Source organism: Dendrobates tinctorius, unplaced genomic scaffold (genome assembly GCF_039654945.1).
Source record: "Dendrobates tinctorius isolate UK_male_01 unplaced genomic scaffold, ASM3965494v1 ptg000022l, whole genome shotgun sequence".
NCBI classification, from domain to species: Eukaryota; Metazoa; Chordata; class Amphibia; order Anura; family Dendrobatidae; genus Dendrobates; species Dendrobates tinctorius.
This window is the reverse complement of record NW_027361690.1, coordinates 7,558,574-7,583,673: the sequence shown is the minus strand read 5'-3', so window position 1 is coordinate 7,583,673 and position 25,100 is coordinate 7,558,574. Positions and strand designations below refer to the sequence as shown.

Genomic DNA, 25,100 nt, shown 5'->3' with positions numbered 1-25,100 from the left:
ACACTATCAGTTAGCTGTGTCGTTATCGCTACTATCCCACACACTTGAAAACACACATGTGACATGCAGAAGTGTGAACACGTCGATCAGACAATGCTCACACCACCCACTAACTGAGATACAACAAGAACACACAGAATGACAGATTTGCAAAAATACTCTGCAATAAAAAATGGCAGTAATCAGCAAGTGCTGGATAACAAATACAGGGTATTTAGTCGATACGATTTTTTGCGCAAAAAAATGTACACCAAGCTGCTCCACCACGTCAAGGTAACTCCTATCGAAGCAGCCACACACTTGCTATGAAGTATTGACAATTTTAAGGCACTGTGCACATGTCCTATTGTAATGAACAGGATGTGAGAATGATACCGGCCTATCATGTGTGCATCTCAGTACGAGTGTGGGGTCATAATGTAATCAGCCCCGTTAACTTTTCATGGAAAAATGAGCAGCACATAAGAAACCCTTTCAGCTGTCATCATACTTTTACTCCTTGCTTTGATGTGATTACTGTGCGCAGTTGTACAAAACATCATTGTTGCAGCAAGAAAATGCATGCCCCAGTCACATGAAAAGTCACTATAGTGTTATGTCACCATGTTTATTTGGATGCAAGGAGGCCTCTACAGGTGCATCTCACAAAATTAGAATATCATCAAAAAGTTAATTTATTTCAGTTCTTCAATACAAAAATTGAAACTCATATCATATAGAGTCATTACAAACAGCGTGATCTATTTCAAGTGTTTATTTCTGTTTATGTTGACGATTATGGCTTACAGCCAATGAAAACCCAAAATCCTTATCCCAGTAAATTGAAGTATCCACAATCAGTGATGGTTCTGGGAGCCATGTCATCTGCTGGTGTAGGTCCACTGTGTTTTATCAAGACCAAAGTCAGCGCAGCCGTCTATCAGGAAATTTTAGATCACTTCATGCTTCCCTCTGCCGACAAGCTTTTTGGAGATGGAAATTTAACCCCTTTCTGCCATCCGACGTACTATCCCGTCCATGGGACCTGGGCCCCTATGCCCATGGACGGGATAGTACGTCTAGCACGATCAGCGGCGCCCACGTGGTGAGCGCCGCTGATCGCGGCCGGGTGTCAGCTGATTATCACAGCTGACACCCGGCACAATGTGTCAGGGGCGGTCACGGACCGCCCCCGACATGTTAACCCCTTGCACACAGCGATCAAACATGATCGCGGTGTACCGGGGGTTAAAGGGAAACATCGGCAGGGAGGGGGCTCCCTCCGTGCTTCCCTGAGCCCCCCACGGCAGCGCAATGTGCAGCGCTGCTGCGGGGGGCTCCTTTCCTCCAGGCCCCCGAATCCAAGATGGCGACGGGGGCCTTCGGGGGCCTGAGGAAGCTGGCTTCCTCAGTGCCTGCAAAGCGCAGGCATGAGGAAGTCTGCAGCAGTGCCTGTGTCAGATCGCTGATCTGTCACAGTGATCTGTGATGTGACAGATCAGCGATCTGTCACAGGACAGTGATGTCCCATCTGGGACTATTTAATAAAGTAAAAAAAAAAATAAAAAAAAGTGTTAAAATAATTTAAAAAAAAATCGCCAAATAAATTAGAAAAAAAAAAATATATATTCCCCCAATAAATCCATTTTTTGGAAATAATAAAAAAAAAACAATAAAAGTACACATATTAGGTATCGCCGCGTCCGTAATGACCTGCCCTATAAAACTGTCCCATTAGTTAACCCCTTTAGCGAACCCCTTAAAAAATAAAAATAAAAAACGAAGCAAAAAATAATGATTTATTATCATACCGCCAAACAAAAAGTGTAATAACGCGCGATCAAAAAGACGCATATAAATATCCATGGTACCGCTGAAAACGTCATCTTGTCCCGCAAAAAACGAGCCACCACACAGCATCATCAGCGAAAAAATAAAAAAGTTATAGCTCGCAGAATAAAGCGATGCAAAAATAATTATTTTTTATATAAAATAGTTTTCATTGCATAAAACCGACAAAAACATAAAAAAATGACATAAATGAGGTATCGCTGTAACCGTACTGACCCGAAGAATAAAACCGCTTTATCAATTTTACCGCACGTAGAACGGTGTAAACGCACCCCCCCAAAAGAAATTCATGAAACGCTGGTTTTTGTTCATTCTGCGTCCCAAAAATAGGAATAAAAAGCGATCAAAAAATGTCACGTGCCCGAAAATGGTACCAATAAAAACGTCAACTAGTCCCACAAAAAATAAGACCTCACATGACTCGGTGGGTCAAAATACGGAAAAATTATAGCTCTCAATATGTGGTGATGCAAAAACTATTTTTACAATAAAAAGCGTCTTTTAGCGTGCGACAGCTGCCAAATATAAAAACCGCCATAAATAGTAAATCAAACCCCCCGTCATCACCCCCTTAGTTAGGGAAAAATAATAAAATTTAAAAAAAAAGTATTTATCTCCATTTTCCCATTAGGGTTAGGGTTAGGGCTAGGGTTAGGGCTAGGGTTAGGGCTCAGATTAGGGTTAGGGGTGTGCTGGGGTTAGGGTTGGAGTTATAATTGGGGGGTTTCCACTGTTTGGGCAAATCAGGGGCTCTCCAAATGCAACATGGCGTCTGATCTCAATTCCAGCCAATTCTGAGTTGAAAAAGTCAAATGGTGCTCCTTCCCTTCCAAGCTCTGCCATGCGCCCAAACAGTGTTTTACCCCACATGTAGGGTATCAACCTACTCAGGACAAATTGCAAAACAATTTTTGGGGTCCAATTTCTCCTGTTACCCTTAGGAAAATAAAAAATTGGGGGCAAAAATATCATTTTTGTGGAAAAAAATGATTTTTTTATTTTCACGTCCGAGTGTTATAAACTTCTGTGAAGCACTTGGGGGTTCAAAGTGCTCACCACACATCTAGATAAGTTCCGTGGGGGGTCTAGTGTCCAAAATGGGGTCACTTGTGGGGAGTTTCAATAGTTTAGGTACATCAGGGGCTCTCCAAACGCACGTGACACCCGCAGACCATTCCATCAAAGTCTGCATTCCAAAACGTCACTGCTTCCCTTCCGAGCCCCGACGTGTGTCCATACAGTAGTTTTCTCCCACATATGGGGTGTCAGCGTACTCAGGCCAAATTGGACAACAACTTTTGGGGTCCAATTTCTCCTGTTACCCTTGGGAAAATGAAAAAATTGGGGACCAATTGATCATGTTTCTGGAAAAAATAAGATTTTTTTATTTTCATGCCCTGGCATTATAAACTTCTGTGAAGCCCTTGGGGGTTCAAAGTGCTCACCTCACATCTAGATAAGTTCCTTAGTGGGTCTAGTTTTCAAAATGGGGTCATTTGTGGGGGGTTTCCACTGTTTAGGTACATTAGGGGCTCTCCAAAGGCAACATGACACCCGCAGACCATTCCATCAAAGTCTGCATTCCAAAACGTCACTACTTCCCTTCCGAGCCCCGACGTGTGCCCATACAGTAGTTTTCTCCCACATATGGGGTATCAGCATACTCAGGACAAATTGGACAACAACTTTTGGGGTCCAATTTCTCCTGGTACCCTTGGGAAAATAAAAAAATGGTGACTAAAAGATCATGTTTGTGGAAAAAATACGAATTTTTTATTTTCACGCCCGGGCGTTATAAACTTCTGTGAAGCACTGGGGGGTTCAAAGTGCTCACCACACATCTAGATAAGTTCCTTGGGGGGTCTAGTTTACAAAATGGTGTCATTTGTGGGGGGTTTCCACTGTTTAGGTACATTAGGGGCTCTCCAAAGGCAACATGACACCCGCAGACCATTCCATCAAAGTCTGCATTCCAAAACGTCACTACTTCCCTTCCGAGCCCCGACGTGTGCCCATACAGTAGTTTTCTCCCACATATGGGGTATCAGCATACTCAGGACAAATTGGACAACAACTTTTGGGGTCCAATATCTCCTGGTACCCTTGGGAAAATAAAAAAATGGTGACTAAAAGATCATGTTTGTGGAAAAAATACGAATTTTTTATTTTCACGCCCGGGCGTTATAAACTTCTGTGAAGCACTGGGGGGTTCAAAGTGCTCACCACACATCTAGATAAGTTCCTTGGGGGGTCTAGTTTACAAAATGGTGTCATTTGTGGGGGGTTTCCACTGTTTAGGTACATTAGGGGCTCTCCAAAGGCAACATGACACTCGCAGACCATTCCATCAAAGTCTGCATTCCAAAACGTCACTACTTCCCTTCCGAGCCCCGACGTGTGCCCATACAGTAGTTTTCTCCCACATATGGGGTATCAGCATACTCAGGACAAATTGGACAACAACTTTTGGGGTCCAATTTCTCCTGGTACCCTTGGGAAAATAAAAAAATGGTGACTAAAAGATCATGTTTGTGGAAAAAATACGAATTTTTTATTTTCACGCCCGGGCATTATAAACTTCTGTGAAGCACTGGGGGGGTCAAAGTGCTCACCACACATCTAGATAAGTTCCTTAGGGGGTCTAGTTTCCAAAATGGTGTCATTTGTGGGGGGTTTCCACTGTTTTGGTACATCAGGAGTTTTCCAAACGTGACATGGTGTCCGATCTCAATTCCAGCCAAAAACGTCAAATGGCGCTGCTTCCCTTCCGAGCTCTGCCATGCGCCCAAATAGTGGTTTACCCCCACATGTGGGGTATCAGCGTACTCAGGACAAATTGCACAATAACTTTTACAGTCCTGTTACCCTTGGAAAAATAAGAATTGAGGGTGAAAAGATCATTTTTGTGGAAAAAATATGATTTTTTAATTGTATGGCTTTATGTTATAAACTTCTGTGAAGCCCATGGGGGTTCAAAGTTCTCACCACACATCTAGATAAGTTCCTTAGGGGGTCTAGTTTCCAAAATGGTGTCATTTGTGGGGGGTTTCCACTGTTTTGGTACATCAGGGGTTTTCCAAACGCGACATGGTGTCCGATCTCAATTCCAGCCAAAAACTTCAAATGGCGCTGCTTCCCTTCCGAGCTCTGCCATGCACCCAAATAGTGGTTTACCCCCACATGTGGGGTATCAGCGTACTCAGGACAAATTGCACAATAACTTTTAGGGTCCTGTTACCCTTGGAAAAATAAGAATTGAGGGTGAAAAGATCATTTTTGGGGAAAAAATATGATTTTTTTAATTGTATGGCTTTATGTTATAAACTTCTGTGAAGCCCATGGGGGTTCAAAGTTCTCACCACACATCTAGATAAGTTCCTTAGAGGGTCTAGTTTCCAAAATGGTGTCATTTGTGGGGGGTTTCCACTGTTTTGGTACATCAGGGGTTTTCCAAACGCGACATGGTGTCCGATCTCAATTCCAGCCAAAAACGTCAAATGGCGCTGCTTCCCTTCCGAGCTCTGCCATGCGCCCAAATAGTGGTTTACCCCCACATGTGGGGTATCAGCGTACTCAGGACAAATTGAAAATAACTTTTAGGGTCCTGTTACCCTTGGGAAAATAAAAATTGGGGTGAAAAGATCATTTTTGTGGAAAAAATATGATTTTTTTAATTGTACCGCTGTACGTTATAAACTTCTGTAAAGCCCTTGTGGGTTCAAAGTTCTCACCACGTATCTAGATAAGTTCCTTGGGGGGTCTAGTTTCCAAAATGGGGTCACTTGTAGGGGGTTTCCACTGTTTAGGTACATCAGGGACTCTCCAAACGTGACATGGCGTCCAATCTGAATTCCAGCCAATTTTGCATTGAAAAAGTCAAACGGCGCTCCTTCCATTCTGAGCTCTGCCATGCACCGAAACAGTGGTTCCCCCCCACAAATCAGGTATCTGCGTACTCAGGACAAATTGCACAATAACTTTTGCAGTCCAATTTCTCCTGTTACCCTTGGTAAAATAAAAAAAATTGAACCTGAAGTATTTTTTTTAGGAAAAAAAGTTAGATGTTCATTTTTTTTTAAATATTCAAAAAAATTCCTGTGACGCACCTAAAGGGTTAATAAACTTCTTGAATGTGGTTTTGAGCACTTTAAGGGGTGCAGTTTTTAGAATGGTGTCACTTTTGGGTATTTTCTATCATATAGACCCCTCAAAGTGGCTTCAAATGTGATGTGGTCCTAAAAATAAAATGGTGTTGTAAAAATGAGAAATCGCTGGTCAACTTTTAACCCTTATAACTTCCTAACAAAAAAAAATTTTGGTTCCAAAATTGTGCTCATGTAAAGTAAACATGTGGGAAATGTTAGTTATCAAGTTTTTTGTGTGCCGTATCTCTGTGATTTAAGGGCATAAAAATTCAAATTTGGAAAATTGCGAAATTTTCAAAATTTTCGCCAAATTTCCATTTTTCTCACAAATAAACGCAAGTTATTTGAATGAAATTTTACCACTAACATGAAGTACAATATGTCACGAGAAAACAATGTCAGAATCACCGGGATCCATGGAAGCGTTCCAGAGTTATGACCTCATAAAGGTACAGTGGTCAGAATTGTAAAAATTGGCCCGGTCATGAACGTGCAAACCACCCTTGGGGGTGAAGGGGTTAATTCTCCAGCAGGACTTGGCACCTGTCCACACTGCCAAAAGTACCAATACACCAATTCCTGGTTTAAAAACAACAGTATCACTGTGCTTAATTGGCCAGCAAACTCGCCTGACCTTAACCCCATAGAGAATCTATGGGGTATTGTCAAGAGGAAGATGAGAGACACCAAACCCAACAATGCAGATGAGCTGAAGGCTGCTATCAAAGCAACCTGGGCTTCCATAACCCCTCAGCAGTACCACAGGCTGATCACCTCCATGCCACGCCGCATTGATGCAGTAATTGATGCCAAAGGAGTCCCGACCAAGTATTGAGTGCATTTACTGAACATACATTTCAGTAGGCCAACATTTCGAATTTTACAATCATTTTTTCAAGCTGGTTTTATAGAGTATTCTAATTTACTGAGATAATGAATTTTGGATTTTCATTGGCTCCAAGTCATAATCATCAACATTAACTCTATATAATATGAGTTTCACTTTTTGTATTGAAGTACTGAAATAAATTTACTTTTTGATGATATTCTAATTTTGTGAGCTGCAACAGTATATGTCGTCCATATACCCCAATACAGCATAAAGATAGAAAATGCTATCATGAACAAACCCCTTTAATATTTCCTGTCAAAATAATTCAGAAAATCATAAATAGGCTGATCACAGCTCTGGCAAAAATTAAGAGACCACTGCAAAATTTTCAGTTTGCCTGATTTTTCTCTTTATTGGTATATTTTTGAGTAAAATGTAAATTGATCTTTTATTCTATAAACTACTGACAATATGTCTGAATTTCCAAGAACTAAATTTTGTATTTATTTTCAGAAACTGAGAAATAGTCAAAATAACAAAAAATGCAGCGCTTGCAGACCTCAAATAATGCTAAGAAAGCAAGTTCATAATCATTTAGAAACAACAATACTAATGTTTTAACTCAGGAAGAGTTCAGAAATCAATATTTTGTCGAATAACCATGATCTTTAATCACAGCTTTCATGCGTGACTGGTTGTCACCAGTCTCTCACACTACTTTTGGGTGACATTATGCCAAGTCCGGTTACAAAAATTTAAGCAGTTCTTCTTTGTTTGATGCATGTGACTATCCATCTTCCTCTTGATTACATTCCAGAGGTTTTCAGTGGGGTTCAGGTCGGGAGATTGGGCTGGCCATGGCAGGGATTTGATTTGGTGGTCCTTCATCCACACAATGATTGAGGCTGGTTTCACACTTGCGTTTAGGAGGGCTGCAGATAACTGCCTACTTCCTCCCTGAAGCTCTGCCTACTTCTGTATGCGTCCTGCCTTTCCCTGCGTAGCTATCTTTAACATTGGGTACGCAATAACATCTGTTATATGCAGATGCGTGCGCATGCGGTGATTTGACGTGTGTGGAGACCCCACAAAAACGCAAAATTTTGCATCTCCGTGCAGTCGCCTCAGACGTCAAATCACCGCATGTGGATGCATCCACATACAACGCATGTCCCTGCGTACCCAATGTTAAAGATAGGTACGCAGGGAAATGCAAGATGCATAGATAAGTAGGTGGAGCTTCAGGGAGGAAGTAGGCAGCTATCCGCTGCCCTCCTGAACGCAAATCTGAACTTAGCCTGACCTAGCTGTGTGGCATGGCGCATTGTCCTGCTGGAAAAAACAGTCCTCAGAGTTGGGGATCATTGACTGAGCAGAAGGAATCAGCTGTTTTTCCAGGATAACCTTGTATGTGGCTTGATTCATACGTCCTTCGCAAAGATTAACCTGCCCAATTCCAGCCTTGCTGAAGCATCCCCAGATCATCACCGATCCTCCAACAAAATTCACAGTGGGTGCAAGATACCTTGGCTTGTATGCCTCTCTAGGTCTCCGTCTAACCATTAGATGACAAGGTGTTGGGCAAAGCTGAAAATTAGACTCATCAGAGAAGATTACCTTACTCCAGTCCTCTATGGTGCTATCCTTATGGTCTTTGGCAAACTTCAGCCTGGCTTTCCTTTGCTTCTCATTGATGAAAGTTTTTTCTAGCTTTACATGACTTGAGCCCTGCCTCTAGGAGCCTGTTACGAACTGTTCTTGCCATGCACTTCACCCCAGCTGCCATTTTCCATTCCTTTTGTAGGTCACTTGATGTCATCCTGCGGTTGCTGAGTGACATTCGAATAAGATGACAGTCATTCCGGTCAGTGGAGAGTCGTTTTCGCCCTCTGCCAGTCTGTAGTTTTGTTGTCCCCAATGTCTGCTGCTTGACCTTGTTGTAATGGACTGTCATCTTAGAAATTTTAAGGATGGAGGCAACATGACGCTCACTGTATCCCTCTGCTAGTAAAGCCAGAATTGAGCCCTTCTTTTCCTCACTCAAGACATTTCTTTTCAACTCCTTTGGCATGGTTAAAAGTTATTTTTTCATTCCTATAACGTTTGGGATATTACTAGCACTCATTTTGCCATCCAGCTTGCCCTATTGCAAGAGGATTGTGAACACCACAGCACCACAGGGTTTTTTATACTTTCCTTCGTTAAATAAGATTTGGTTCAGGTGATCACCTAATCAAAAGCACATTAAGTAGAATGACGTGTACTTTGATTGGAATTCAACTGACACTGGAATGGAATGGCTGTCAGACATGTAGAGAAGCTGATTTTTATAAAACTGTGCAGTGGTCTCTTAATTTTTGCAAGAGCTGTATATAATGTCCGTTGCGGGATAAGTTGCAACTTTGACTTTAAGGGTGTGTGCACACGTTCCAGTTTTTGCTGCGGATCCGCAGCGGATTTGGTCCTGCGGATCCACAGCAGTTTCCATGCGGCTTACAGTACCATGTAAACCTATAGAAAACCAAATCCACTGTGCACAAGGCTATGTTCACAAATTGCGTTTTTGTTGCGTTTTTTTTTTTATTGCAAATATTAAGCTGTGTTTAAGCTGTTTACAAAAGCAGGTTTTGCTTAGTTTTTGCTGTCTCTTGTGCATGTTGATAAAGTTTAGTGGACCCCAAAAAAGCCTGATTTAAGTTCCTTAGATTTCGGACCAAAAACTGATACCTCTGTTTTTGCTGTGCTTTTGCACTTACCCATTGTTTCCTATGGGTTAAAAACTGCTGCAAATATGTTGAAATAAGTGACATGTTGCAATTTTCAGAAAGATAAAACCAATGTGTGCGCAACATGTGAACATAGTCTTAAGGTGGTACATATGCAAAGAAGGAAATTGGATAGTTTATAATGAACTGATGCCAGTTTTTGGCCATAAATAACCCAGCATTTGATGCAGTCTGTACCAGGTTGTACCTCTGTTGATTATTATGATGCATGCAGCTTTGGAGAGGAAGGATTGTTAGTATTATTAATTTTCCTCTACATTTTGCATGACTTTCCAAAGCACAAAAGTGATGGAAAAGTGGGACATCACACAGAAGCCAAAAATGGTCTCCTGTGGACAAATTGCTCACCAACCATAAAACTCTCTGCTAAAATGGCATTTAGAAAAAAGCCCACATCAACCAAACATTACAATGTGGGTTAGTAAGCAAAGTTTTAAAATAATGTGATCTCATTGGTTATCATGGGAAAGCAACGTTTTCCTTATGTGTGAGAATCACATTGTATTTATTTATCAGGAAATCCAATTATTCAATCACTTGTCCCTGCAGTTTGCTAAACATCAGGCAGAATATAATAAATACTAGATGGTGGCCCAATTCTAACACATCGGGTATTCTAGAATACACTGTGAGCAGAATTATTAGGCAAATGAGTATTTTGATCACATCATCCTTTTTATACATGTCCTACTCCAAGCTGTATAGGCTTGAAAGTCAACTGCCAATTATGTAAATCAGGTGATTTGCATCTCTGTAATGAGGAGGGATGTGGTCTAATGACATCAACACCCTATATAAGGTGTGCTTAATTATTAGGCAACTTCCTTTTCTTTGGCAAAATGGATCTGAAGAAAGATTTGACAGACTCTGAAAAGTCAAAAATTGTGAGATGTCTTGCAGAGGGATGCAGCAGTCTTGAAATTGCCAAACTTTTGAAGCGTGATCACCGAACAATCAAGCGTTTCATGGCAAATAGCCAACAGGGTCGCAAGAAGCGTGTTGATTAAAAAAAGGCGCACAATAACTGCCCATGAATTGAGGAAAATCAAGCGTCAAGCTGCCAAGATGCCATTTGCCACCAGTTTTGCCATATTTCAGAGCTGCAACGTTACTGGAGCATCAAAAAGCTCAAGGTGTGCCATACTCAGGGACATGGCCAAGGTAAGGAAGGCTGGAAAACGACCACCTTTGAACAAGAAACATAAGATAAAACGTCATGACTGGGCCAAGAAATATCTGAAGACTACTTTTTCTAAGGTTTTATGGACTGATGAACAGAGTGACTCTTGATGGGCCAGATGGATGGGCCCGAGGCTGGATCAGTAAAGGGTAGAGAGCTCCACTCCGACTCAGACGCCAGTAAGGTGGAGGTGGGGTACTGGTATGGGCTGGTTTAATCAAAGATGAACTTGTGGGACCTTTTTGGGTTGAGGATGGAGTGAAGCTCAACTCCCAGACCTACAGCAAGACACCTTCTTCAAGCAGTGGTACAGGAAGAAGTCGGTATCGTTCAAGAAAAACATGATTTTCATGCAGGACAATGCTCCATCACATGCATCCAAATACTCCACAGCGTGGCTGGCCAGTAAAGGTCTAAAAGAAGAAAAAATAATGACATGGCCCCCTTGTTCACCTGATCTGAACCCCATAGAGAACCTGTGGTCCCTCATAAAATGTGAGATCTACAAGGAGGGAAAACAGTACACCTCTCGGTACAGTGTCTGGGAGGCTGTGGTGGCAGCGGCACGCAATGTTGATCGTAAACAGATCAAGCAACTGACAATCTATGGATGGAAGGCTTTTGAGTGTCTTCGTAAAGAAAGGTTGCTATATTGGTGTCACTGATTTTTTGTTTTTGTTTTTGAATGTCAGAAATGTTTATTTCTAAATTTTGTGTTGTTATATTGGTTTACCTGGTGAAAATAAACAAGTGAGATGGGTATATATTTGGTTTTTATTAAGTTGCCGAATAATTGTGCACTGTAATAGTTACCTTAAAAAACCGATAGCCAAATCTAAAAAAAACCCCACTTCAACTTCCAAAAATATTAAGCTTTGATATTTATGAGTCTTTTGGGTTGATTAAGAATATAGTTGTTGTTCAATAATAAAAAGAATCCTCTCAAATACAACTTGCCTAATAATTCTGCACGTAGTGTATGTATGTAGTTTATTTATGAAGATTTAAGAATAATGCAATGAATACACAGGATTTTCCAGGTAAAATATATACATTATGATTAAATGTTATTGCTCATAGAACTTAAAACAACTGAACGAAATTATTAAACAGATTATCAACTACATCTCGCTGTGAGTGAGGGTTAAATTCTGAACTACGTGGCACTGTGGCTAACAGAACTTGTTCAGTTAGGCCTGTTTCACACTTCAGATGTTTGACGTCAGTTGCAAATCGTCAAAATGCGAAAAAACGGATCCGTTTCCGCTTTGCAAAAAACGGATGCACCAGATCCGTATTTTGGACGGATAAGTTGCAGCCGCTAAGTGCATGAAATTTAAAGGAACAGAGGTCTGGAAAAGGAGAGAGAGAGAGAGAGATATTTTCGCCTCCGCCAGAACGACGTTTAGGATTAAATTGCATAAAAGGAAAGATATTCCAGGCATGCGCAGTTTAAAATAGCGGTTCCGCCGCTGAAAAAAAAATGTTCCTTTGTCCGTCTACTCGAGACGGTGGTTGCTAAAATTCAAACGGATCCGCCAAAAAACGGATGCAACGGACGACCATCAGTAAAAACGGATCCGCCAAAAATATGGCGGATCCGCTTTTTTCTAAAAACGGCGGATTTTGACTGACGTCAAACAACTGAAGTGTGAGAGAGGCCTAAACCTGACTGAACTATATGGCACTGTGGCTAACAGAACGTGTTCAGTTAACGTGACTGAACTATGTGTCACTATGACTGACACGACGGGCGCGACCAATCAGCGACGCGGGATTTCCTTACAGACAGACAGAATTAGACGATTATATAGTAGATACTGCTCAAAAAAATAAAGGGAACACTATTTCATTTGCAATAGGCTGTTTGTGTTCCCTTTATTTCTTTGAGCAGTAAACAGTACAGACCAAAAGTTTGGACACACCTTCTCATTCAAAGAGTTTTCTTTATTTTCATGACTATGAAAATTGTAGATTCAGTCTGAAGGCATCAAAACTATGAATTAACACATGTGGAATTATATAATTAACAAAAAAAAGTGTGAAACAACTGAAAATTTGTCTTATATTCTAGGTTCTTCAAAGAAGCCACCTTTTGCTTTGATTACTGCTTTGCACACTCTTGGCATTCTCTTGATGAGCTTCAAGAGGTAGTCACCAGAAATGGTCTTCCAACAGTTTTGAAGGAGTTCCCAGAGATGCTTAGCACTTGTTGGCCCTTTTGCCTTCACTCTGTGGTCGAGCTCACCCCAAACCATCTCGATTGAGTTCAGGCCTGGTGACTGTGGAGGCCAGGTCATCTGGCGTAGCACCCCATCACTCTCCTTCTTGGTCACATAGCCCTTACACAGCCTGGAGCTGTGTTTGGGGTCATTGTCCTGTTGAAAAAGAAATGATGGTCCAACTAAATGCAAACCGGATGGAATAGCATGCCGCTGCAAGATGCTGTGGTAGCCATGCTGGTTCAGTATGCCTTACATTTTGAATAAATCCCCAGCAGTGTCACCAGCAAAGCACCCCCACACCATCACACCTCCTCCTCCATGCTTCACAGTGGGAACCAGGCATGTAGAGTCCATCCGTTCACCTTTTCTGCATCGCACAAAGACACGGTTGTTGGAACCAAAGATCTCAAATTTGGACTCATCAGACCAAAGCACAAATTTCCACTGGTCTAATGTCCATTCCTTGTGTTCTTTAGCCCAAACAAGTCTCTTCTGCTTGTTGCCTGTCCTTAGCAGTGGTTTCCTAGCAGCTATTTTACCATGAAGGCCTGCTGCACAAAGTCTCCTCTTAACAGTTGTTGTAGAGATGTGTCTGCTGCTAGAACTCTGTGTGGCATTGACCTGGTCTCTAATCTGAGCTGCTGTTAACCTGCAGCTGATGCTGAGGCTGATGACTAGGATGAACTTATCCTCTGCAGCAGAGGTGACTCTTGGTCTTCCTTTCCTGGGGCGGTCCTCATGTGAGCCAGTTTCTTTGTAGCACTTGATGGTTTTTGCCACTGCACTTGGGGACACTTTCAAAGTTTTCCCAATTTTTCAGACTGACTGACCTTCATTTCTTAAAGTAATGATGGCCACTCGTTTTTCTTTACTTAGAATTTGTATTATGGCAAGAAAAAAGCAGCTAACAGTTTATTCAGTAGAACTATCAGCTGTGTATCCACCAGACTTCTGCACAACACAACTGATGATCCCAACCCCATTTATAAGGCAAGAAATCCCACTTATTAAACCTGACAGGGCACACCTGTGAAGTGAAAACCATTTCCGGTGACTACCTCTTGAAGCTCATCAAGAGAATGCCAAGAGTGTGCAAAGCAGTAATCAAAGCAAAAGGTGGCTACTTTGAAGAACCTAGAATATAAGACATATTTTCAGTTGCTTCACACTTTTTTGTTAATTATATAATTCCACATGTGTTAATTCATAGTTTTGATGCCTTCAGAGTGAATCTACAATTTTCATAGTCATGAAAATAAAGAAAACTCTTTGAATGAGAAGGTGTGTCCAAACTTTTGGTCTGTACTGTATATAGAAGTCACTACAAACATTATGAAATTTGCTTGTGTCATATTGAATGGTATTTTCTGATTTTGGAAAACCCTTGTCCCTGGCAGCATCTTATTTAAAAATGAAACAAACTGAGCTTTACTCCCCCGACCCAGGTCCAGAATGGAGTCTCCACTGCTGCTCCGGATATGTTTTTGTCTGCAACACTAACGTCACATACACAGCCTGGTAGCCAATCACTGAGCTCAGCGTGTTCGGTGTAGTTTGTGCCCTAAACTCAGGCAGAGCTGCTGGGTTCAGTTATGGGCTGCTGAGCTGTCGGCATGATATTAGCAGACCACAACATATCTGGGAGCCACAGCAGAGACTCAATGCTAGACCTGGGGAGGGGGATTACAATGAGCTTGTTTTTAGACTACAAACTGCAGCCGTGATCCTACAGCTCCTGTGCAGACTATGCCTCTCCATAGTAACAGACAAACTCTGTGTAGTCAGCTCCTGCAGCCATACTATCTACCTGCTTCTTTTGGACAATCCAGGAAATGTACATTATCAAAAAGTAGGGGACAAAGCAAAGTCTGACTGCAGAATGACACTGCACAGAATCTATATCCTGGTTACCATAGAGACGCATATTCTGCATAGGAGCTGTAGGAACAAAACTATAGGAAATATTTCATTAAAACCTATTGCAACCTATGACCTGTTCTCAAGTCCCATAAATTGCGGACACATCAGTTATTTGGCTTATTAGGACTTCTCAAAGTGGCAATAACATATCTAACTCAGTTGTCCACTTTCTCTGAGAAGCTGCCAGTGGTCAGTGCCTATAACGTCAGCTTGTGTTGCCAATATTGTAAAAATCATCATTGTTGGACATCTAAAATCTCTTTTGTCCACTTTATTGCAGGACGGTCCCTATTACCCGGCTCCGGCGTGACAATATCTATTTTAATATATTTCTTTTCTTCTTAATGTTGCATTTACGGAGGGTCCGCAGGAAGGATCCAGCATGGACATTGTATCTCACTGCTGGGAATGCTCTTACATGGCCACAGAGTCTGACATGTCAGCCATACCTCTGTGAGGTGGGAGTAACAAGTGCTTTGGAATATGGTTTAACCCTCATGCCCCCGTTATATAAAACTTTGTAGGTTAACTCTAAAAAGTTTATTGTCGTTCCCTGTTGCCCAGCAACACTTGGCGAGTGCAGTGACACCACGTACAGCAGCCTACCAGGCTGCTGGGGCACAACAAGGGGATGGCACAGAAAGCCTGCAATATAATCACTCAAAAGGGAACACACACAACTAGACATAAGTGGGAATATGAACGTCACCTCCCATACAGATCTGTCTGTGAAGGTGATCTTTTATATTTACTACTGATTGAAATCTGCATTGTCCTCTGTATTAATCCCACTTGTATAACCTCAACATCTTCTAAGTCCAAAGATTTTAATGAAATATTCACTCCAGGCCACAGACTGTCCACACTGGCTCAGTATCAGCTCTGTGCACTGATGGGGACATATGGGGTCTGTGCGGACACCTGCTGTGTGGGGATACTTCCTGAGGGGACCCTTGTTGTTGGGACCTGCTGCGTGGGGACCTGCTCTGGCGATACTTGCTGTGGGGGCATGCTGAGTGGAAGTGTACTTGCTGTGGGGGACACCTGCTGTTGGGACCTGCTCTGAGGATACTTGCTGTGGGGACTTGCTGTGCTGGGACCTGCAGTGTGGGGCTACTTCCTGAGGAGACCTGCTGTGTGGGGACACCTGCTGAGCTGGGACCTGCTCTGGGGATACTTGCTGTGTGGAGACCTCCTGTGGGGGCCTGCTGTGCTGGAATCTACTGTGGGGACACCTGCTGTGGAGACCTGCTGTGTGGGTACTTGCTGTTGGGACGCTTGCTGTGTGGAGACCTCCTGTAGGGAGACCTGCTGTGCTGGGACAGTTGCTGTGTGGAGACCTCCTGTGCTGGGACAGTTGCTGTGTGGAGACCTCCTGTGTTGGGACATGCTGTGTGGAGACCTCCTGTGGGGACACCGGCTGTGCTGGGACCTGCTGTGTGGGTACTTGCTGTTGGGACGCTTGCTGTGTGGAGACCTCCTGTAGGGAGACCTGCTGTGCTGGGACAGTTGCTGTGTGGAGACCTCCTGTGTTGGGACTTGCTGTGTGGAGACCTCCTGTGTTGGGACTTGCTGTGTGGAGACCTCCTGTGGGGACACCGGCTGTGCTGGGACCTGCTGTGTGGGTACTTGCTGTTGGGACACTTGCTGTGTGGGGACCTCCTGTGGGGACACCTGCTGTGCTGGGACAGTTGCTGTGTGGAGACCTCCTGTATTGGGACTTGCTGTGTGGAGACCTCCTGTGGGGACACCTGCTGTGCTGGGACCTGCTGTGTGGAGACCTCCTATGTTGGTACTTGCTGTGTGGAGACCTCCTGTGGGGACACCTGCTGTGCTGGGACCTGCTGTGTGGGTACTTGCTGTTGGGACACTTGCTGTGTGGAGACCTTCTGTGTTGGGACTTGCTGTGTGGAGACCTCCTGTGGGGACACCTGCTGTGCTCGGACCTGCTGTATGGAGACCTCCTGTGTTGGTACTTGCTGTGTGGAGACCTCCTGTGGGGACACCTGCTGTGTGGAGACCTCCTGTGTGGGTACTTGCTGTGTGGAGACCTCCTGTGGGGACACCTGCTGTGCTGGGACAGTTGCTGTGTGGAGACCTCCTGTGTTGGGACTTGCTGTGTGGAGACCTCCTGTGGGGACACCTGCTGTGTGGAGACCTCCTGTGTGGGTACTTGCTGTGTGGAGACCTCCTGTGGGGACACCGGCTGTGCTGGGACCTGCTGTGTGGGTACTTGGTGTTGGGACACTTGCTGTGTGGGGACCTCCTGTGGGGACACCTGCTGTGCTGGGACAGTTGCTGTGTGGAGACCTCCTGTGTTGGGACTTGCTGTGTGGAGACCTCCTGTGTTGGGACTTGCTGTGTGGAGACCTCCTGTGGGGACACCGGCTGTGCTGGGACCTGCTGTGTGGGTACTTGCTGTTGGGACACTTGCTGTGTGGGGACCTCCTGTGGGGACACCTGCTGTGCTGGGACAGTTGCTGTGTGGAGACCTCCTGTATTGGGACTTGCTGTGTGGAGACCTCCTGTGGGGACACCTGCTGTGCTGGGACCTGCTGTGTGGAGACCTCCTATGTTGGTACTTGCTGTGTGGAGACCTCCTGTGGGGACACCTGCTGTGCTGGGACCTGCTGTGTGGGTACTTGCTGTTGGGACACTTGCTGTGTGGAGACCTTCTGTGTTGGGACTTGCTGTGTGGAGACCTCCTGTGGGGACACCTGCTGTGCTCGGACCTGCTGTATGGAGACCTCCTGTGTTGGTACTTGCTGTGTGGAGACCTCCTGTGGGGACACCTGCTGTGTGGAGACCTCCTGTGTGGGTACTTGCTGTGTGGAGACCTCCTGTGGGGACACCTGCTGTGCTGGGACAGTTGCTGTGTGGAGACCTCCTGTGTTGGGACTTGCTGTGTGGAGACCTCCTGTGGGGACACCTGCTGTGTGGAGACCTCCTGTGTGGGTACTTGCTGTGTGGAGACCTCCTGTGGGGACACCGGCTGTGCTGGGACCTGCTGTGTGGGTACTTTGTGTTGGGACACTTGCTGTGTGGGGACCTCCTGTGGGGACACCTGCTGTGCTGGGACAGTTGCTGTGTGGAGACCTCCTGTGTTAGGACTTGCTGTGTGGAGACCTCCTGTGGGGACACCTGCTGTGTGGAGACCTCCTGTGTGGGTACTTGCTGTGTGGAGACCTCCTGTGGGGACACCTGCTGTGTGGAGACCTCCTGTGTGGGTACTTGCTGTGTGGAGACCTCCTGTGGGGACACCGGCTGTGCTGGGACCTGCTGTGTGGGTACTTGGTGTTGGGACACTTGCTGTGTGGGGACCTCCTGTGGTGACACCTGCTGTGCTGGGACAGTTGCTGTGTGGAGACCTCCTGTGTTGGGACTTGCTGTGTGGAGACCTCCTGTGTTGGGACTTGCTGTGTGGAGACCCCTGCTGTGCTGGGACCTGCTGTGTGGAGACCTCCTGTGTTGGTACTTGCTGTGTGGAGACCTCCTGTGGGGACACCTGCTGTGCTGGGACCTGCTGTGTGGGTACTTGCTGTGTGGAGACCTCCTGTGTTGGGACTTGCTGTGTGGAGACCTCCTGTGGGGACACCTGCTGTGTTGGGACTTGCTGTGTGGAGACCTCCTGTGTTGGGACTTGCTGTGTGGAGACCTCCTGTGGGGACACCTGCTGTGTTGGGACTTGCTGTGTGGAGACCTCCTGTGTTGGGACTTGCTGTGTGGAGACCTCCTGTGGGGACACCGGCTGTGCTGGGACCTGCTGTGTGGGTACTTGCTGTTGGGACACTTGCTGTGTGGGGACACCTGCTGTGCTGGGACAGTTGCTGTGTGGAGACCTCCTGTGTTGGGACTTGCTGTGTGGAGACCTCCTGTGGGGACACCTGCTGTGCTGGGACCTGCTGTGTGGGTACTTGCTGTGTGGAGACCTCCTGTGTTGGGACTTGCTGTGTGGAGACCTCCTGTGGGGACACCTGCTGTGTTGGGACTTGCTGTGTGGAGACCTCCTGTGTTGGGACTTGCTGTGTGGAGACCTCCTGTGGGGACACCTGCTGTGTTGGGACTTGCTGTGTGGAGACCTCCTGTGTTGGGACTTGCTGTGTGGAGACCTCCTGTGGGGACACCGACTGTGCTGGGACCTGCTGTGTGGGTACTTGCTGTTGGGACACTTGCTGTGTGGGGACACCTGCTGTGCTGGGACAGTTGCTGTGTGGAGACCTCCTGTGTTGGGACTTGCTGTGTGGAGACCTCCTGTGGGGACACCTGCTGTGCTGGCAATCAATAGTATAACGTGGCACAGCTGTGTCGGTGCACAAAAGAAGGTTCCCACACCAGTATAGAATAATCAAAAAAATTTTGGCACTCAACTCGTTGCAAAGATGAAGAATTTTTATTTGCAGTCACAAATATAGACGTTTCGGCTGTATCAAATAGCCTTCATCAGTAAACAAGACTGCTCCTATCTCTATAATTTTCTGGACATTATATTGTATGACCAATAGTAAATTAGGTGCTATTGGAGGTGATACCATCCACCATGTAAGAACTGGTATATAAACCTGTAGATTTCAATGAGAAGGGGTAGTAGAGAAATATTCCAAACAAGATCATATACAGGATTATTAGATCTGTGACTTTGAAAAGCTCCAAAGGTTGCACCAACCAGAAGTTGGCATAAACATCCTATGGCTATGCCGGAAGGGAATTGTCCCAAAGGGGATTACTTGTGGGATTGTTAAATCCTGTGACTCATAGAAAACCCCAATTTCACGCTGTAAGAACAGCAGCTGGCTGTAGTTTCAAATGTCTTGTTGGTGGGTGGCAGCAGGACCTGTGTGAACACGGCATCCACCGATGAAATTGGGGTTTTCTATAAGTCACAGGATTTAACAATCCCACAAGTAACCCCCTTTGGGACAATTCCCTTCAGGCATAGCCATAGGATGTTTATGCCAACTTCTGGTTGGTGCAACCTTTGGAGCTTTTCAAAGTCACAGATCTAATAATCCTGTATATGATCTCGTTTGGAATATTTCTCTACTACCCCTTCTCATTGAAATCTACAGGTTTATATACCAGTTCTTACATGGTGGATGGTATCACCTCCAATAGCACCTAATTTACTATTGGTCATACAATATAATGTCCAAAAAATTATAGAGATAGGAGCAGTCTTGTTTACTGATGAAGGCTATTTGATACAGCCGAAACGTCTATATTTGTGACTGCAAATAAAAATTCTTCATCTTTGCAACGAGTTGAGTACCAAAAATTTTTTGATTAACCTGCTGTGCTGGGACCTGCTGTGTGGAGACCTGTGTGGGTACTTGCTGTGTGGAGACCTCCTGTGTGGGTACTTGCTGTGTGGAGACCTCCTGTGGGGACACCTTCTGTGCTGGGACCTGCTGTGTGGAGACCTGCTGTGCTGGGACAGTTGCTGTGTGGAGACCTCCTGTGGGGACACCGGCTGTGCTAGGACCTGCTGTGTGGGTACTTGCTGTGTGGGGACCTCCTGTGGGGACACCGGCTGTGCTGGGACCTGCTGTGTGGGTACTTGCTGTGTGGGGACCTCCTGTGGGGACACCGGCTGTGCTGGGACCTGCTGTGTGGGTACTTGCTGTGTGGGGACCTCCTCTGGGGACACCGGCTGTGCTGGGACCTGCTGTGTGGGTACTTGCTGTTGGGACACTTGCTGTGTGGAGACCTCCTGTGGGGACACCGGCTGTGCTGGGACCTACTGTGTGGGTACTTGCTGTGTGGGGACCTCCTGTGGGGACACAGGCTGTGCTGGGACCTGCTGTGTGGGTACTTGCTGTTGGGACACTTGCTGTGTGGAGACCTCCTGTGGGGACACCGGCTGTGCTGGGACCTGCTGTGTGGGTACTTGCTGTGTGGGGACCTCCTGTGGGGACACCTGCTGTGCTGGGACCTGCTGTGTGGGTACTTGCTGTGTGGAGACCTCCTGTGGGGACACCTGCTGTGCTGGGACCTGCTGTGTGGGTACTTGCTGTGTGGGGACCTCCTGTGGGGACACCGGCTGTGCTGGGACCTGCTGTGTGGGTACTTGCTGTTGGGACACTTGCTGTGTGGAGACCTCCTGTGGGGACACCGGCTGTGCTGGGACCTGCTGTGTGGGTACTTGCTGTTGGGAAACTCGCTGTGTGGGGACCTCCTGTGGGGACACCTGCTGTGCTGGGACCTGCTGTGTGGGTACTTGCTGTGTGGGGACCTCCTGTGGGGACACCTGCTGTGCTGGGACCTGCTGTGTGGGTACTTGCTGTGTGGGGACCTCCTGTGGGGACACCTGCTGTGCTGGGACCTGCTGTGCTGGGACCTGCTGTGTGGAGACCTCCTGTGGGGACACCGGCTGTGCTGGGACCTGCTGTGTGGGTACTTGCTGTTGGGAAACTTGCTGTGTGGAGACCTCCTGTGGGGACACCGGCTGTGCTGGGACCTGCTGTGTGGGTACTTGCTGTTGGGAAACTCGCTGTGTGGGGACCTCCTGTGGGGACACCTGCTGTGCTGGGACCTGCTGTGTGGGTACTTGCTGTGTGGGGACCTCCTGTGGGGACACCTGCTGTGCTGGGACCTGCTTTGTGGGTACTTGCTGTGTGGGGACCTCCTGTGGGGACACCTGCTGTGCTGGGACCTGCTGTGCTGGGACCTGCTGTGTGGAGACCTCCTGTGGGGACACCGGCTGTGCTGGGACCTGCTGTGTGGGTACTTGCTGTTGGGAAACTTGCTGTGTGGGGACCTCCTGTGGGGACACCTGCTGTGCTGGGACCTGCTGTGTGGGTACTTGCTGTTGGGACAGCTGCTGTGTGGGTACTTGCTGTTGGGAAACTTGCTGTGTGGAGACCTCCTGTGGGGACACTGGCTGTGCTGGGACCTGCTGTGTGGGTACTTGCTGTTGGGAAACTTGCTGTGTGGAGACCTCCTGTGGGGACACCTGCTGTGCTGGGACCTGCTGTGTGGGTACTTGCTGTTGGGAAACTTGCTGTGTGGAGACCTCCTGTGGGGACACTGGCTGTGCTGGGACCTGCTGTGTGGGTACTTGCTGTTGGGAAACTTGCTGTGTGGGGACCTCCTGTGGGGACACCGGCTGTGCTGGGACCTGCTGTGTGGGTACTTGCTGTGTGGGGACCTCCTGTGGGGACACCTGCTGTGCTGGGACCTGCTGTGTGGGTACTTGCTGTGTGGAGACCTCCTGTGGGGACACCTGCTGTGCTGGGACCTGCTGTGTGGGTACTTGCTGTGTGGGGACCTCCTGTGGGGACACCGGCTGTGCTGGGACCTGCTGTGTGGGTACTTGCTGTTGGGACACTTGCTGTGTGGAGACCTCCTGTGGGGACACCGGCTGTGCTGGGACCTGCTGTGTGGGTACTTGCTGTTGGGAAACTCGCTGTGTGGGGACCTCCTGTGGGGACACCTGCTGTGCTGGGACCTGCTGTGTGGGTACTTGCTGTGTGGGGACCTCCTGTGGGGACACCTGCTGTGCTGGGACCTGCTGTGTGGGTACTTGCTGTGTGGGGACCTCCTGTGGGGACACCTGCTGTGCTGGGACCTGCTGTGCTGGGACCTGCTGTGTGGAGACCTCCTGTGGGGACACCGGCTGTGCTGGGACCTGCTGTGTGGGTACTTGCTGTTGGGAAACTTGCTGTGTGGAGACCTCCTGTGGGGACACCGGCTGTGCTGGGACCTGCTGTGTGGGTACTTGCTGTTGGGAAACTCGCTGTGTGGGGACCTCCTGTGGGGACACCTGCTGTGCTGGGACCTGCTGTGTGGGTACTTGCTGTGTGGGGACCTCCTGTGGGGACACCTGCTGTGCTGGGACCTGCTTTGTGGGTACTTGCTGTGTGGGGACCTCCTGTGGGGACACCTGCTGTGCTGGGACCTGCTGTGCTGGGACCTGCTGTGTGGAGACCTCCTGTGGGGACACCGGCTGTGCTGGGACCTGCTGTGTGGGTACTTGCTGTTGGGAAACTTGCTGTGTGGGGACCTCCTGTGGGGACACCTGCTGTGCTGGGACCTGCTGTGTGGGTACTTGCTGTTGGGACAGCTGCTGTGTGGGTACTTGCTGTTGGGAAACTTGCTGTGTGGAGACCTCCTGTGGGGACACTGGCTGTGCTGGGACCTGCTGTGTGGGTACTTGCTGTTGGGAAACTTGCTGTGTGGAGACCTCCTGTGGGGACACCTGCTGTGCTGGGACCTGCTGTGTGGGTACTTGCTGTTGGGAAACTTGCTGTGTGGAGACCTCCTGTGGGGACACTGGCTGTGCTGGGACCTGCTGTGTGGGTACTTGCTGTTGGGAAACTTGCTGTGTGGGGACCTCCTGTGGGGACACCTGCTGTGCTGGGACCTGCTGTGTGGGTACTTGCTGTTGGGAAACTTGCTGTGTGGGTACTTGCTGTTGGGACAGCTGCTGTGTGGGTACTTGCTGTGGGGACAGCTGCTGTGTGGGTACTTGCTGTGGAGACCTCCTGTGGGGACACCAGCTGTATGGAGACCTCCTGTTGGGACACTTGCTGTGTGGGGACCTCCTACACAGACAGCTCGGGATCGGTCCCTGCACACAGGCCACTGCCCCCTGAGGAGACTTCTTGGCTGGAGGAGACACAGGAGAAGTTGCAAGCTGCAGGGACCTCACCTGTGTATAGAGTTCTGCCAAAGCCATGGTGCCCGGCCGGAGGGGTCTGTCCGTCCTCACCCACTGGAGGGGTCTGTGCGCCCTGTCCACCGTCCTGTGCTGCTGTAGAGGGTGCGAGGGGCTGCGCGTCCACGAGCCGCTACCTGCAGCACAGCGCCGGGAGCGCGCCTGCCCGGACACCTGAGCGGGTGTGGCGGCCCCAGCAGGGATGACTGTACAGTCAGCACTCAGCAGCAGGCACCTGCTTAAAGAGACACGCACAGCTATGGAACCGGGCAGAAGAGACCGCAGAACTGTGTGGAGGGAGCGGGGAGACAGGCAGGTTAGGCTTCTGGGCAGTAAGGCCGCTGAAATGGCTGATAACAGCGGAAAGCAGAGTAGTCGCCAGGGTGGCACTGACTTGTGCTTGTAGAGAATTCGTTTTGCCTGAAGGTATCTGGTGGAGGGTACATTGCCCAGTGGGATAAAGGGGCATGAGCCTCCTCCTCCTGCAGGGTAACGGTGGCCATGTTTCATGTAAAGAGCGGGTGCTAGGAGCCCCAGCCCACTGATTTCCACGGATAGCGGATGTAACCCCAATATTGGGACCACCATATCTTCACCTCCTTAACCCAGCCTATTTTGACCTTAATGACCAGGCCAATTTTTGCAATTCTGACCAGTGTCCCTTTATGAGGTAATAACTCAGGAACGCTTCAACAGATCCTAGCGACTCTGAGATTATTTGTTCGTGACATATTGGGCTTCGTGTTAGTGGTAAATTTAGGTCAATAATTTTTGCATTTATTTGTGAAAAAAAATCAGAAATTTGGCGGCGATTTTCAAATTTTGAATTTTTATTCTGTTAAACCAGAGAGTTATGTGACACAAAATAGTTAATAAATAACATTTCCCACATGTCTACTTTACATCAGCACAGTTCTGGAAACAAAATTTTTTTTTGTTAGGAAGTTATAAGGCTGTGTGCACGCGATGCAGATTTCCAGCGGATCCGCAGCGGATTTTACCGCGCAGAAACGCTGCATACAGCAGCATGTTAGTCAATAGAAAACAAAAAACACTGTGCAGACGCTGCGGATTTTTCCGCGCGGTTTTCTTGTGGTTGAAAATATGCAGCATGTCAGTTCTTTTGTGCGGTTTTCCACCTGCTCCATTCTCCAAATCCGCAGGGGAAAACCACACAAAAACCGCAAGAAAACAGGAAGAAATCCGCAGGAAAAATGCAGGTCATTTGACCTGCGGATTTCTTCAATTCTGCGCGGAAAAATCCGCAGGGCAAAAAAGTCCGTCTGCACTCAGCCTAAGGGTTAAAAGTTGACCAGCAATTTCTCATTTTTACAACAAAATTTACAAAACCATTTTTTTTTTAGGGACCACCTCACATTTGAAGTCAGTTTGGCTGAAAATACCCAAAAGTGACACCATTCTAAAAACTGCACCCCTCAAGCTGATCAAAACCACATTCAAGTAGTTTATTAACCCTTCAGGTGTTTCACAGCAGCAGAAGCAAGATAGAAGGAAAAAATGAACATTTA

The 25,100-nt window shown here is 47.0% G+C and overlaps 1 protein-coding gene across 1 annotated transcript in view; it reads right to left on the bottom strand.

The window, feature by feature from the left end:
* The window catches only part of MYO5C (myosin VC), a 483,348-nt gene extending 459,453 nt beyond the window's left edge, over window positions 1–23,895 (bottom strand). The window contains exon 1 of the mRNA XM_073568417.1: window positions 23,566–23,895. Coding sequence (XP_073424518.1) covers window positions 23,566–23,592 — 27 coding nt within the window. The 5' untranslated portion in view covers window positions 23,593–23,895. The remainder of the gene's footprint in view (window positions 1–23,565) is intronic.
* Between the last annotated feature and the right edge of the window lie 1,205 nt (window positions 23,896–25,100).